General features: G+C 39.9%; 1 protein-coding gene across 1 annotated transcript; it reads right to left on the minus strand.

Annotated features, from left to right (window-relative positions):
- Window positions 1-2,008: 2,008 nt before the first annotated feature.
- Window positions 2,009-4,115, minus strand: LOC108485292 (uncharacterized). The gene is made up of 4 exons (XM_053024527.1): window positions 4,013-4,115; window positions 3,117-3,644; window positions 2,873-2,955; window positions 2,009-2,446 (listed from the first exon to the last, which is right to left on the minus strand). The coding sequence occupies exons 1-4, from the start codon at window positions 4,113-4,115 to the stop codon at window positions 2,009-2,011; spliced, it is 1,152 nt and encodes a 383-aa protein (XP_052880487.1).
- Window positions 4,116-15,645: the final 11,530 nt, after the last annotated feature.

Genomic DNA, 15,645 nt, shown 5'->3' on the forward strand with positions numbered 1-15,645 from the left:
CTCCACGAGCTCCATCCAGCTCAAATCCAGCTTATTCGAGCTCAATCCATCTTGCCTGAGCTAAACCGAGCTCACTCCTAGCTCACTTTCAACTCACGAGCTAAACCTTAGCTCAACTTCAGCTTAGGAGTTTAGCCTCAGCTCAACTTTAGCTCACGAGCTAAAGCTTAGCTCATTTTAGTTTAAACTCGGTTTTGTCTTTAATACATTAAATAAAAATTTGCACATTTTCATTTAAGCATTAAACTTGTCTTATATTAATATTTGTTATTAATAAGTCATTGTCATTATATAAATTGATTATGTTCACATAGCCGAATTAATGCATGACATTAATATGTTCACATCATGCTGAATTTATGAGTGTTCATGAGATGTCTTAATGACTTGTTTATTTCATGTGGGTACATTCCTTTGGACGGTACAATGTATGGATGAAGAAACATCTCTTTTGGGCATTCCACACTCATGAATGAAGAAGTATTAAATGCTGGTGCATGTACGGCTAGATGCAATGTTTCTACAAATTCATGCATGTGTCGAATGCATGTATGGACATTAAAGGCTAGTCCATGAATGGATCAAATGAATGGGATGATAGAATGCATGAATGGCTTAAGTGCATGTATGGTGGCTGTCTCCTAACTTTCCAAGGCACTTATTCGGCCAAGAAGTAGCTGTTCACACTTTGAATTGACCTATAAGCTACTACATATGCATGGATGGGTTCAAGAACGTCCAAAGGAAGGAGCTAACTCAATAATTCAACACATTGATTGAATTAAGTGTATGCACAAGGGGGAGAACGAATTTACTAGGTTCATGCTGCCATTTATGAACCTACATGCTATTAAAGAGTTTAATTATGAGGATACATGTTCCATACAAGTGCATGAACGTCCCAAGGAGATGAATGCAACCTTTGGTGCACATACAAGTCACTTGAAGCCTTTCTTTATGATTAAGCATTCATGCACACACTTAGGGGGGAGAAAGTGTCCATTCAACTAGTTCATGAATCTGCCGAATTTATGAACTATTTTAATACATTAGTGTGAACGTTTTTATCATTGTGTGAACACCTAGATGCCGAATTTGAATGGTCATCTATGTGCCTATAAGTATTTGTTTTCTTCAATTGTAAGGAACTTTTGCCAAAATTGTTAATGAACATTTGTTCTTGTGAAGTTGCTTCCTCTCATATCTCGTACAAGTTTCGAAAGACTTATCTGGCTTGTGCTAGTGGCGTCAATCGTCTTGTTTGAACTTATCACCAATCTTGGTGTGGCGTTCACCTATCCATCTATCCATCTTTTCACCTTAACAATATAGGAACCGGGGTGACACTTCTCAGTGTTGAATCATTCCTGATGTTAAGTTCGTTTTCCATTCCCATCCTTCAAATTATTTTCTTATTATTCCAAACCGAGCCATTTAACCATCATCCATCTTTGCTACTAAATCGAACCTATTACTAAATTCACCCTACTTTGAAACCTTCCGCTTACCCGTATCTTTTCATTCACTTCTAGTTCTAAAATCTGAAGCACGAACGACTCTCTCGAACGACGATCAGGCAACTAAGTGAATTCGACTCATCATCCCGAGCCGGATCACATCAGGTTTGGGGGTGGCAGGTGGTCGAAAACAGAAGTTTGGTCCCTAATTTACCCCACAAAGACCTCCAAAAGTGACTTAAAAATTTTGCATCTCTGTCCGACACGATCGTACGAGGAATGCCATGTAGTCTAACGATATCCCTGAAAAATAAGTTTGCAACATGAACGGCATCGTTAGTATTAGTACAAGCAATAAAATGAGACATTTTTGAAAATCTATCAACAACAACAAAAATAGAATCCTTCCCTGTTTTTGTGCGCGGAAGTCCGAGAACAAAATCCATGGAGATGTCAATCCACGGTGCTTCAGGAATGGGCAATGGTGTGTACAAGCCATGGGGTTAAACCTTTGATTTAGCCTTTTTGCAGGCTATACACCTTTCGCAAACTCACTCCACGTCTTTTCGCATCCGCGGCCAATAAAAATGTTCGTGGAAAGTGGCTAGCGTCTTATTGACCCCGAAGTGTCCCATAAGCCCGCCACTATGCGCCTCATGCACTAATAGGTCTCGGAAAGATCCACAAGGAATGCATAATTTACCTTCTCGGAAAAGATAGCCCTCGTACCTATAAAAATTTTCAAAAGGACCTTTCTCACAAGAAACAAATATCTCTCCAAAATCGGAATCGTTTACATAGGAATCTTTTAATAATGTAAAACCAAGAATCTTAGAATCCAAATATGATAACAGAGTATACCTTCTTGAAAGCGCATCAGCCACGATATTATCTTTACCTTTCTTATATTTGATGACATATGGAAACGACTCAAGGTATTCAACCCACTTCGCGTGGCGTCGGTTCAACTTATGTTGGCCTTTGATGTGCTTCAAGGCTTTGTGATCGGAGTGAATAATGAATTCCTTAGGCCACAAGTAATGTTGCCATGTCTCAAGGGCTCGTATAAGCGCGTACATCTCTTTATCATACACCGGATAGTTGAGTACGGCTCCATTGAGTTTTTCACTAAAGTAAGCCATAGGACGTCCGTCTTGTGTCAACACGGCCCCGATTCCAAGGCCCGAAGCATCGCACTCGATCTCAAAAGTCTTCGAGAAATCTGGAAGGGCAAGCAAAGGAGCGTTAGTGAGACAATCTTTGATTTTTATAAATGATTTCTCTTGTTCATCGTTCCAAATAAAAGAAGAATTTTTCTTAATAACACTCGTAAGTGGAGAAGCAATAGTGCTAAAATTCGAAATGAATCGTCGGTAAAAACTTGCTAGGCCATGGAAACTTCGAACTTGTGTAACGCTCGTAGGCCTTGGCCAATCTCGTATGGCCTTAATCTTCTCTTGGTCTACCTCGAGACCATCCGCACTAACCACAAATCCTAGAAAACAGTTTTGTTAGAACAAAAGAGCATTTCTTTAAATTAGCATATAAGGTCTCTTTTGCAAAACTTCTAAAACAGATTTGAGATGACTTACATGTTCTTCCATAGATTTGTCAGTAAATCAATATATCGTCGAAATAGACTACACAAAACTTACCGATTTAAAGGCCTTAAGACATGGTTCATTAGTCTCATGAACGTACTTGGAGCGTTGGTAAGGCCAAAAGGCATAACCAACCATTCGTATAGTCCGTGCTTGGTCTTGAATGCTGTTTTCCATTCGTCTCCTTCTCGTATCTGAATTTGGTGGTAGCCACTATTCAAATCGATTTTTGAGAACACTTTGGCCCCACTAAGCTCATCTAACATGTCATCTAAGCGAGGAATGGGATGACGGTATTTGATTGTTATCTTGTTAATGGCTCGGCAATCCACGCACATGCGCCATGTTCCGTCCTTTTTCGGTACCAATAATACGGGAATAGCACAGGGACTTAGGATTTCACGAATGTAGCCTTTTTCCATCAGTTCATTGACTTGTCTTTGCAACTCCTTGGTCTCCTCCGGATTGGCTCGGTAAGCAAGTCGATTTGGAATAACCGCTCCCGGCACAAAATCAATTTGATGCTCGATTCCACGAAGTGGTGGAAGACCACTCGGGGTTTCTTCCGGAAAAACGTCTTGGAAACCTGCAACAAAGACAAAATAGGAGGGGGCAGGGTATCGGGTAAATCGTTAGTAGAAATTAATGCTTCCTTGTACAAAAGTACAAGAACAGTTCGATTCATCACCAAAGCCTTCCTCACATCACTAACTCTTGCAAGAACACTCATTTTCTCGATTTTCTTTTCTTTTTCTTCTTTTTCTTGGATATTTTTCTTGTCACTCTCTTTTGTTTTTTTTCTTATTTTTCTCTTCCTTTACTTTTTTACAACTTTCTTTTTCTTTTTCTCTCATTTGCTCAACAGAAGCTTTTAGCTTGATTTGGTCTTCATACACTTGTTTGGGAGTCAACGGCGTCAACGTCACATTCTTTCCCATGAATTTGAATGTATACCGGTTGGTATACCCGTCGTGTTGAACTCGTCTATCAAATTGCCATGGTCGGCCAAGTAACAAATGCCCCGCATGCATCGGTACAACGTCACAAAGAACTTCATCTGAATACTTGCCGATGTTAAAAGAGACAAGTACTTGTTTCGTTACCTTAAGCTCTCCTCCGTCATTGAGCCATTGAAGTTTGTAGGGGCTCGGATGCTTGGTAGTAGGCAAACCAAGTCTTTCAACCATCATGGTACTTGCTACATTGGTACAGCTGCCTCCGTCGATAATGACGCTACAGACTTTGCCTCCGACTTGGCACCGAGTGTGGAAGATATTCTCTCGTTAGAGATTATTCTCCTTGCCTTGGAGACTTAGACTTCATTTTACAACAAGTAGTTCTCCTTCCATGGGTTGTTCCACGTCCTCGTCAACTTCGGAAGCTGATTCAGATTCTTTCTCCTCCTCATCCTCCGTTTCGATCTCGCCATCAGCTCGCAATACCATGGTCCTTCGATTTGGGCATTGGCTTGCTATGTGGCCTCTTCCGAGACACTTAAAACACTTAATATCTCGATTTTGATTGTATGACGATTCGGGTGCCTTGCCTTTGTTTACTTCGGTAATGGGCTTGTTGGTTTTTGGAGGTACCGTGGTCTCCTTCCCTCGAGGATTGGCAGGTCCTTTACTTGATCCTTGGCTCCACTTTGAATGGTTGGAAGTGGGAAACCCTCGACTTGGGCCTTTTCTCTTGAGTTGTCTTTCCACCTTGATGGCCATATGGACCATATCAACCACTTCAATGTAGTGTTGTAATTTCACTACGTTTGCTATATCTCAATTTAGACCAGCCAGGAATCGCGCCATCGTTGCTTCGGGATCTTCTTGGACATTCGCTCGAATCATCGCGATTTCCATCTCTTTGTAGTAATCCTCGACACTTTTGGACCCTTGCATGAGATTTTGGAGTTTTTGGTGCAACTCCCGGTGGTAGTACGCAGGGATAAATCATCGCCTCATCACCACCTTCATTTCGATCCATGTAGAGATAGGACGTTCACCGTTACGCCTCCGACTAGTGGTTAGTTGTTCCCACCAAATCATGGCGTAGTCTGAAAACTCTATTGCTGCTAGTTTCACCTTTTTATTCTCAGAGTAATTGTGACAATCGAACACCAACTCTATCTTTTTTTCCCACTCAAGATAGGCCTCTGGATCCGATCTACCTTGAAACAGTGGAATAGACAGTTTAATGTTCTTGAGATCATCATCTTCGCGTCTTCGATCTCGTTGTCGGTGTTGCCTACGTTGATCACTAGCATTAGACTCTTGTTCACTTTCAAGATCACTAAGGTCATTTGCTTCATCGTCTTGGACCCTTCGTCTTCCCCGATTCTGATTTGGCCTCTCCCATCTTGGTCTAACTCCCTCGGGTGCTCTTTCACGTTGGCCATTCGTTTCAACTTGGAACAAATGGTCTTCGATGGGATTGAGCCTTCGATCTAGGAGTCACTCCATTTCTCATAATAAGGCTTGCATGTTTAAGTCGGGGACGTTGCAAATGGGCTGTCTTGCCGGACGATCTTCCACGTTGTGATCTGACTCTTGTGACATTAAAACGTTGTTAAAGTAAACCTCACCACAAAACCTCACAATCTCTCAAAAAGGAAAAGAAGATGTTTCTCTCACACTCGTGTTTACACTCGAAATTAGGCTTTTACCTCTACTCTATTGCACTTACAACTCTCATGCCTTTTACCTCTCTAAACCTTTTCTCTTGATTTTGTAAGCAGATTCGTTAAGGCTTAGTCCTTGGTCTAGGTGGTCGAGTGTGAGAGAATCATCTTCTTTTCCTTTTTTGAGAGATTGTAAGGTTTTGCGGTGAGGTTTACTTTAACAAAGTTTTAATGTCACAAGAGTCAGATCACAACGTGGAAGATCGTCCGGCAAGATAACCCATTTGCAACGTCCCCGACTTAAACAAGCAAGCCTTATTACGAGAAATGGAGCAACTCTTAGATCGAAGGCTCAATCCCATCGAAGACCGTTTGTTCCAAGTAGAAACGAATGGCCAACGTGAAAGAACACCCAAGGGGGATAGACCAAGACGGGAGAGGCCAAATCAAAATCGAGGAAGACAAAGGGTCCAAGACGATGAAGCAAACAACCTTAGTGATCATGAGAGTGAACAAGAATCCATTGCTAGTTTTTGTCAAAGGGAACCACGGCAACGAGGTCGAAGGCGTGAAGATGACGATCTCAAGAACATCAAGCTGTCCATTCCACCATTTCAAGGTAGATCGGATCAGGAGGCCTATCTTGAATGGGAAAAAAAGATAGAGTTGGTGTTCGATAGTCATAATTATTCCGAAAATAAAAAGGTGAAACTAGCAGCAATAGAGTTTTCGGACTACGCCATGATTTGGTGGGAACAACTAACCACTTGTCGGAGGCGTAACGGTGAACGTCCTATCTCTACATGGACCAAGATGAAGGTGGTGATGAGGCGACGATTTATCCCTGTGTACTACCACCGAGAGTTGCACCAAAAACTCCAAAATCTCACGCAAGGGTCCAAAAGCGTCGAGGACTAAAGAGATGGAAATCGCGATAATTCAGGCGGATGTTCAAGAAGATCCCGAAGCAACAATGGCGCAATTCCTGGCCGGTCTAAATCGAGATATAGCAAATGTGGTGGAATTACAACACTACATTGAAGTGGTTGATATGGTCCATATGGCCACCAAGGTGGAAAGACAACTCAAGAGAAAAGGCCCAAGTTGAGGTTTTCCCACTTCCAACCCTTCAAAGTGGGGCCAAAGTTTGAGTAAAGGCCTTCCAGCCTTTTGAGGAAAAGAATCCACTGCCCCTCCAAAAACCAACAAACCGAATACCAAAATTAACAAAGGCAAGGCACCAAAAACATCGTTCAATCAAAATCGGGACATCAAATGTTTCAAGTGTCTCAGAAGAGGACACATAGCCAGTCAGTGTCCAAATCGAAGAACCATGGTGTTGTGAGCCGATGGCGAAGTTGAAACGAAGGACGAAGAAGAGAAAGAATTCGAATCGACTTTTGAAGTTGAGGAGGACTTAGAATAGCCCATGGAAGGCGAATTACTTGTTGTGAAGAGAAGTCTAAGTCTCCAAGGCATGGAAAATGATCTCCAATGAGAAAATATATTTCATACTTGTTGTCAAATTGGAGGCAAAGTCTGTAGCATCATTATCGACGGAGGCAGCTGTACCAATGTAGCAAGTACCATGATGGTCGAAAAACTTGGTTTGCCTACAACCAAGCATCCGAGCCCCTACAAACTTCAATGGCTCAACGACAGCGGAGAACTTAAGGTAACAAAGCAAGTACTTATCTCATTCACCATTGGTAAGTATACGAATGAAGTACTTTGCAACGTTGTACTGATGCATGCGGGGCATCTACTCCTTGGTCGTCCGTGGCAATTTGACCGGCGGGTGCTACATGACGGGTACACTAATCGATATACCTTCAAGTTCATTGGAAAGAACGTAACCTTGGCACCATTATTGATGTGATCCGGCCCGGGTAGATGAGTCAAATTCACGTAGTTGCTCGATCGTAGTTCGAGAGAGTCATTCGTGCCTCAGATTTTAGTAATAAAAATAAAATAATGGATTAGAATAAGCGAAAGGTTTCAAGAAGGGTAAGTTTAGTAATAGGTTCGGTTATGTGTAGCAAAGATGGGTGATGGATAAATGGGTCAGTTTGGTTACAAGAAGGAAAGTTGAAAGATGGGGGATGGAAAAACGAACTCAACGTCAGGAATGATTCAACACTAAGAAGTGTCACCCCGGTTCCTATATTGTTAAGGTGAAAAGATGGATAGGTGAACGCCACACCAAGATTGGTGATAAGTTCAAACAAGACGATTGATGCCACTAGCACAAGCCAGATAAGTCTTTCGAAACTTGTACGAGATATGAGAGGAAGCAACCTGATACGAACCGCCTCGGGGAGAGTCGAGTCGTATACTGAGTTGCCCGATCGCTCACTGAGAAAGTATCGTTCAATTCACTTTTGAAATGAAGTTGATGGAAAAATAGGACTAAGCTATGTATAATGGTTCTATGATGGTTTATGGATAAGAATAATATGAATATTCGGCTAAATTGGAAGGAAAGTGAAAGAAGTAAATAGATGATGGATATGGAAGAAAAGGGTTCTTAAAAGCAAGCACGAACCAATATTAGAAAATATCAGCCCAAAATGCTTATAGGCTTTAAGGTGGAGGATGAAAGTGATAAACCTCGACCGCTACTTAGCAAAGTAGGAACCTCGGTATATGGGTGAACGCCACACTATTTGATAGTGATAAGTTCGGGATAGTGAAGAATGGGGTTGACGCCACTAGGCTTCCTAGATAAGCCAACGAAGTCCTCAACGAAATATGAGAGAAAGAAATCTCACAAATTCCATAAAAGTTTAACAAAGTTTCATTAAGTGAAAAGTCTAACCTCTTACAAATGAAATAACATATATTTATAGCCTAAATAAAAGTAGGTGAATGGACAAGCTTAGAAGCTAAGAAATTTGGCCATAAACACCTAGATAATTCTAGAAAAAAAAATCATGAATATCAATGAATGTGCAGCCCTTTAATGTTCCATCATCCCCCTTGGCCGAATGAAGCTTTAATGCACCTTGAATACTTGAATGGTTAGCTTGAAAATGCATGGATCATGCATGAAACATCCCAATGTATGTTCCTCCATAAATTCGGTCCATGAACCTTCAAAACATGAACATTAAATAGCCCCTACTTGCATGAACGTCTCCAGTACATGTACTCCCTTAAATACCGTCCATTGAACCTCAATTCTACATGCACCTCTTCATACATTGCACCAAGCCCTACATGAACTTGCATTAATTTCCTTCCATGCATGCATGTGTACCGTCCAAAGGGATTGGATCTTCTAGATACATTCATGAATGAATCTTCATCATTCATGTAACCGAATGTGCATTTGAACCCAAGCATTCATGTATTTTGTGCATTCATGTATTTGGCAAATACATGAACTTGTAAACACTTGAATCTGGTCATACATGCACCTAAACAAATGTTGTTCATTCATGCATGTGGGATGTCCAAAAGAGATGTTTCTTCAAGCATTCATTATGCCGTCCCATGAGCATTGTACCTACAGAAATAAAACAATTCATAAGACATCATGTGAACACACATAAATTCAGCACAATGTGAACACATTTAAGTTATGTGATATCTATGACATATTAATAACAAATATTAATATAAGACAAGTTTAATGCTTAAATAAATATGTGCAAATTTTATTTAATGCATTAAAGACAAAACCGAGTTAAACTAAAATGAGCTAAGCTTTAGCTCGTGAGCTAAAGTTGAGCTGAGATTAAACTCCTAAGCTAAAGCTGAGCTAAGGTTTAGCTCATGAGCTGAATATGAGCTAGGAGTGAGCTCGGTTTAGCTCAGGCAAGTTGGATTGAGCTCGAATAAGCTGGATTTGAGCTGGACGGATCTCGTGGAGCTGGAAACGAGCTTGGATCAGCTTGCCAACATGTCAATGCTCGGCTTGACAGGCTTGTTCGATGAAGTTCGCGGGGCGTGCTCGTATCCCAACCTCACAAGAACAAATGTTCATTAACAAATTTGGCAAAAGTCCCTTTACAATGAAATGTGAAAACTATTTATAGGCTAACAAGTAGTAGCTGAATGGAAAAACTAATAGCTTTAAAGACTAAATAAATTCAGCTATGAATGCACTAGAATAATCTAGAACAAGTCTTTAATTAGCTAGGACTAAATTCGGCTGATGGGAACTCCATTGGACAGCTTCATGTGTAAGCAAAGCATCTTGGATGAATCTGATGTCTTGGGAACTCAATAGCTTGCCTAAATTCAGCCATGGGATGAATGAATCATTCAAAAAGTGTCTCTTGGACGAATAGACACCTAGGGAAGTCAATTGGACAGCAAACAATTCATGTATTTCACCCACATACATTCGGCCATGCATGAACTAGAAGGGAGCTTGAATCTGGCCATACATGAACATGCAATAAATGCCTTCATTCATGCATATGTGCCGTCCAAAGTGAATGTATCTTCTTAATCCACATGCATGTAATTAACCTCCCATGTATATGAACTTAATTCCCTCCAAGCATTGAACCAGGCCGTGCATGAATCTTCCCATTCATTGAACTTTCCTGTTCATGTATCTCTTCATGAATGTACCTTCCACATTCGGCTAACCTACATGAATTAACACACAATTAATTAAAATATAACTATTCATAAAAATCATAATAATTAATAATTAAACAATTTAATGAAATTAACTGAATTCAAACATAATAATTATAAGTCAACTTATGAAGTAAATTCGGCTAGCTCAAAAATAGTCAAAACACTTAATGAGCTGAAATTGAGCTAGGGGTATCGGCATGAGCTGTAGCAAACTTAATTATAAACTAAATTAAGACTTAGTTTATTGGAAGGAAGAAAGAAGGAGCTGAAAGTAAGCTCGGTTGAGCTCAAACGAGCTAAAACGAGCTCAAATAAGCTGAGTTGAGCTGGACGGAGCTCGAGGAGCTGGAAATGAGCTAGGATCAGCTTGCCAACAATGCACGGGTCCTTTGGATAGTTGCTTCAAGCTGATTTTGTGAGCATTGGCCCTTGTTTCGAACCAAGGTTTTGCATTAGAAGCTAAAATAGCTTCTAGGAAATGTTTAGCATGAGCTTGAGCTATAGGTCCTTTAGGCAGCTCATTTAGATCTTGGTTTGCATTCGAAGATGCCCCGGGCGTGCTCACATCAATTATCTCCCAAAAAAGTGTACGAAGACCAAATGAAATTAAAAGTTTCTGTCGAAAAATGAGAGAGAAAGAAAAGGAAGATTGTAAAAAAACAAAAGAAGGAAAAAATAAGAAAAAGAAAAACAACAAAGAAAAAGAAAAGAAAATCCAGAAAATGAGTGTTTTTGCAAAAGCTAGTGACGTGAGAAAAGCTTGATGATGAGACAACCTGTTCTTGTACTTCTGTACAAGGAAACTTTGATTAGTACTAACGATTTGCCTGACACCCTTCCCTCTCCTGTTCTTTCTTTATTACAGGATTTCAAAGATATTTTCCTGGAAGAAGTCCCAAGTGGTCTCCCACCACTTCGTGGGATCGAACATCAAATAGATTTTATGCCAGGAGCTGTAATCCCAAACCGACCTATCTACTGAGCCAATCCGGAGGAAACTAAAGAATTGCAATGGTAAATCCAAGAGTTGATGGAAAAAGGCTACATACGCGAGAGCCTTAGTGATGTGATCTGGCCTGGGTAGTTGAGTTGAATTCACTTAGTTGCCCGATCGTAGTCGAGAGAGTTGTTCGTGCCCCGAATTTTTAGTAATAGAAGTAAAAAAAATAGAATAGGATAAGCAAAAGGTTTCAAGAAGTGTAGAATTAGCAATAGGTTCGGTTAAGGGTAGCAAAGATGGATGAAGGATAGAAGGCTCGGTTTTGAAACAATAAGAAAGAGATAATGTAAGGTGGGGATGGAATAGTGAACTTAACGTCAGGAATGATTAAACACTAAAAAGTGTCACCCCGGTTCCTATATTGTTAAGGTGAAAAGGATGAATAGAAGGATAGGTGAACGCCACACCAAGATTGGTGATAAGTTCAAACAAGGTTGATTGATGCCACTAACACAAACTAGATAAGTCTTTCGAAACTTGTATGAGATATGAGAGGAAGCAACCTCAGAAGAACAATGTTCATTAACAAATTGGCAAAAGTCCTTTTACAATGAAATGAACAAACTATTTATAACCTGATGCGAGCGTGCCCAAAGGTTCAGCTAGTTCGAGTAAAGATCATCTGACGCTACCACAAGGCCCTATCACCCGAGCTCGAGCTAAGGCTTTCAAAGATTCTATTTCAGCTCTTGTAGCTCAAATTTGGGATGAAACTCAGCCCAGCCACAGCGAGGAAGCTTATATTAACTCTTCCAGTTCACCTCGCAACTTGCTACTAGTTCAGATTCAGCTCATGTCCAACTCCCCAGCTCGAGTCCAGCTTACGAGTTCGAACCTAGCTCGGATTTAGCTCACGAGCTTACCCCCAGCTCATCACTAGCTCTTGCACCTATATCTCGTTTCAGCTCAATTGAGCTCTTTTTTATTTTTCCAGCTTTGCATTTTTAATTAATTAAATAAATTGCACGTTACTTTTAGCTCAACAAATATTAAAGTATTTAATTTGTCCAAAAATCAGAACATGAAATTAATGTGTTATACTACAGCAATTTAAAGTGTCTAAATTAGGATGAATTTATTTCTTGTTATTTAGTGTAGCTGAATTTAATGTGTCTTAGTTCTAGCATGTTTTTAATTTGTCCTAGCTTATTACATGATTTAAATGTGTCTTTGAGATACTGGAATTAATGTGTCTAAGTGAATTAATGAGCTGAATTAATTTAGGTGCAGGTACATGATACGAACTGCTCGGAAAGAGTCGAGTCGTATATGAAATGCCCGATCGTCTACGAAGAAGTATCGTTAACTTAGTTTAGTAATTTAGACAGAAGTCGGATTTGAGAAGAAATGTGTTTGGAGGAAATGGTATAAATGGAATGGCACGAAAATGGTCAGTTTTGGTATGTTTTGGGTAAGAAAGAAATGGGATCAAACAAAGAATGCAAACAAGAACTAATACCGATTTGGCATCGACCCGTTATTTATATGCGCTTTTTGGTTCGGTTTAGGTTTGGTAGAGGAACCTCGACCCACTATCTAACAAGATAAGAACCTCGGTTTAGTTTGGAATGCCACACTACAAGTAGTGATAAGTTCGGAATCGACAAAGAACATGGTTGACACAACTAGAACGCTAAGAACACCAAACGAATCTTTGAACGAAATATAAGAAAAGTCTGCCTCACAATTTCAGCAACATAACATTAACAAAGTTTCAAAAGTCCTTTTACATGGAAATTGAACAAGTATTTATAGGCCTAAAGTCTAGGTAGCCAAATGGCCTTTCATACTTACAATTTAATTAAAAGAAATTCTAGAAAAATAACTCTTAATGTGCATGACTAGATTTGACTATGGGAATGATGGATGAATGCATCTTCAAATTAAGAAAACACAAATTGAATGCATGATGTCCAATGGTCACTTGTAAGGTTCGGCCAACCTTGTTAAATAAAGCAATGTTTGGCCAAAAATTATGAATTAATTAGGATACTCCAAGGGCCAACATATGTGTGAAAACCGAATGTTGAAGAGTCTTCCAATGTGAACAAGGTGAACCGAATAGTCTTGCCATGTGAACATAGGTGTGAAACGAATTAAGGAGAGTCATAGGGAAGCTAATCGGCCAAGCTATCTTCATACATGTGTGAATGTCCTTTGGCCGAATGGTCACCTTGAAGAATGAAGAGATAGCACACCATACATGTATGGAAACATTCATGAACCTTGAAGACTTTGAGTATGGTCATACATGCACTTAGCCGAACATGCACCTAAGAGATTCAAGTCCCCCAACCGTCCATGCACCTTTCAAAATTCATGCTTGCTTTTAATCTCCATATGTCCATTGTGTTCCTACAAGAAATGTGAACAGAATTAATTCAAGCTAATGTGAACACAAATATCAACATTAAATTCGGTTATGACAAATTTATTTATCATCAATAAACACTTTTAAGACATACTTAATATAACTAATGTGAACTAAATTTAATATGTAGGCTATTAGTTAACTAATTATTGAACTTATTAAATAAAAAGTCAATAGTAGTCAAATGAATTCAAAGTGAACTCTACGAGCTGATGTTTAATTCATGAGCTAAACCCGAGTAGGGCTTAAACTCGTGAGCTGATAATGAGCTGCTCCCGAGCTATGGAATTGGGAATGAGCTAAATCTGAGCTAATGAGCTCGTGTGGAGCTACATGGGAGCTAACTTGAGCTGAAGGTGAGCTCGGTGAGCTGAACTGAACTTGTAGAAGAGTTCGGCATGGATTCCCAAAATTGCCACTAGCTAGTTCAGTAGGTCTAGCATTGACATCATCCCACATTTGCTAAAATAAAGCTATAACAGCTTTTTTAAATTGTTTTGCACGAGCCCTTGTGATTGGCCCTTGAGGTAGCACCATCGGATCTCGGCTCGGACTTGACTTATAGGCAAGCGTGATCGTATCATCCTCCCCCTCTTAAAATTGACTTGTCCTCAAGTTATTATCTACATCGAAAGGAGTCAAGTCAGAGACATTAAAACTAGAACTAACATTGTACTCACCCGGTAAGTCAAGCTTATACGAATTTTCATTGATTCGCTCGATGACTTGAAAGGGGCCGTCTCCTCACGGCAACAACTTAGATCTTCGTTGAGCCAGAAACCTTTCTTTTCTCATGTGCACCCAGACCTAGTCTTCAGGTTCAAATACAACTCATTTTCGTCCTTTGTTGGCTCGTTGGACGTATTGCTCGGTTCGAGATTCAATATTATCTCGAACTTTCCTATGTAGTTCCTTGACAAATTCAGCCTTTTTCCTTGCATCTGTATGGACAAATTGATCAATAGGAAAAGGTAATAAATCAAGAGGAGTAAGAGGATTAAATCCATAGATAGTCTCGAAAGGAGAAAATTTGGTTGCCAAGTGAACAGAGAAATTATAAGCGAACTCGATCTGGGGTAAACATTCTTCCCACATCTTGAGGTTCTTTCGTACCAATGCTCGCAACAAAGTTGACAAAACTCGATTTACCACCTCAGTTTGGCCATCCGTTTGGGGATGACAAGTGGTTGAAAACAATAACTTTGTCCCAAGTTTTCCCCATAATATCTGCCAAAAGTGACTCAAGAACTTTGTATCTCGATCGGAAATGATCGTTCTAGGTAATCCATGCAGTCGTACAATTTCCCTAAAAAACAAGTTAGCAATATGCACAGCGTCATCAGTTTTAGCACAAGAAATAAAATGTGACATTTTAAAGAATCTATCGACTACAACAAAGATTGAGTCCTTACCTGTCTTAGTTTTCAACAATCCAAGAATAAAATCCATAGAAACATCGGTCCACGGGTTGTTGGGAATAGGAAGTGGTGTGTAAAGTGCATGAGGTTGGACCTTCGACTTAGCCCGTTTACAAATTAGGCAGCGTTCACAGATCCACTCCACGTCTTTCCGCATTTGCGGCCAATAAAAATGTTCATGGAGGGTCGACAATGTCTTGCTTATTCCAAAGTGTCCCATCAGGCCACCACTATGCGCCTCCAACACAAGTAACTCTCGAATGGAGCCTTGCAGTATACACAACCTATTTTCTTTAAAAAGAAACCCTTCATGCCTGAAAAATTTCTCAAAAGAACCATTTTCACAAGCAGCATATATAGTTCCAAAATCTTCATCATTAACTTACAACTCTTTCATATGGTAAAAACCAAGTAACATAGAATCAAGAGTAGTCAATAAGGTATACCTTTGTGACAAGGCATCAGCCACTACATTTTCTTTATCTTTCTTGTATTTGATGACGTAGGAAAATTATTCTAAATACTCGACCCATTTCGCATGTCGTTTGTTGAGTTTATACTGACCTTTAATAAACTTAAGTGCTTCGT

The sequence above is a fragment of the Gossypium arboreum genome, chromosome 13, assembly GCF_025698485.1.
Source record: "Gossypium arboreum isolate Shixiya-1 chromosome 13, ASM2569848v2, whole genome shotgun sequence".
In the NCBI taxonomy this organism is placed as follows: domain Eukaryota; kingdom Viridiplantae; phylum Streptophyta; class Magnoliopsida; order Malvales; family Malvaceae; genus Gossypium; species Gossypium arboreum.

Excerpts from the sequence above, each read along its gene's own strand:
- LOC108485292 (XM_053024527.1), bottom strand. The coding sequence starts at position 4,115 with ATGAAGTTCTTTGTGACGTTGTACCGATGCATGCGGGGCATTTGTTAC. Across the intron at positions 2,956-3,116 it reads CCATGTCTTAAGGCCTTTAA|TAGGATTTGTGGTTAGTGCG; the intron begins ATCGGTAAGTTT and ends AAAACTGTTTTC. Across the intron at positions 2,447-2,872 it reads ATTGGCCAAGGCCTACGAGC|CACATCAAAGGCCAACATAA; the intron begins GTTACACAAGTT and ends AAAGCCTTGAAG.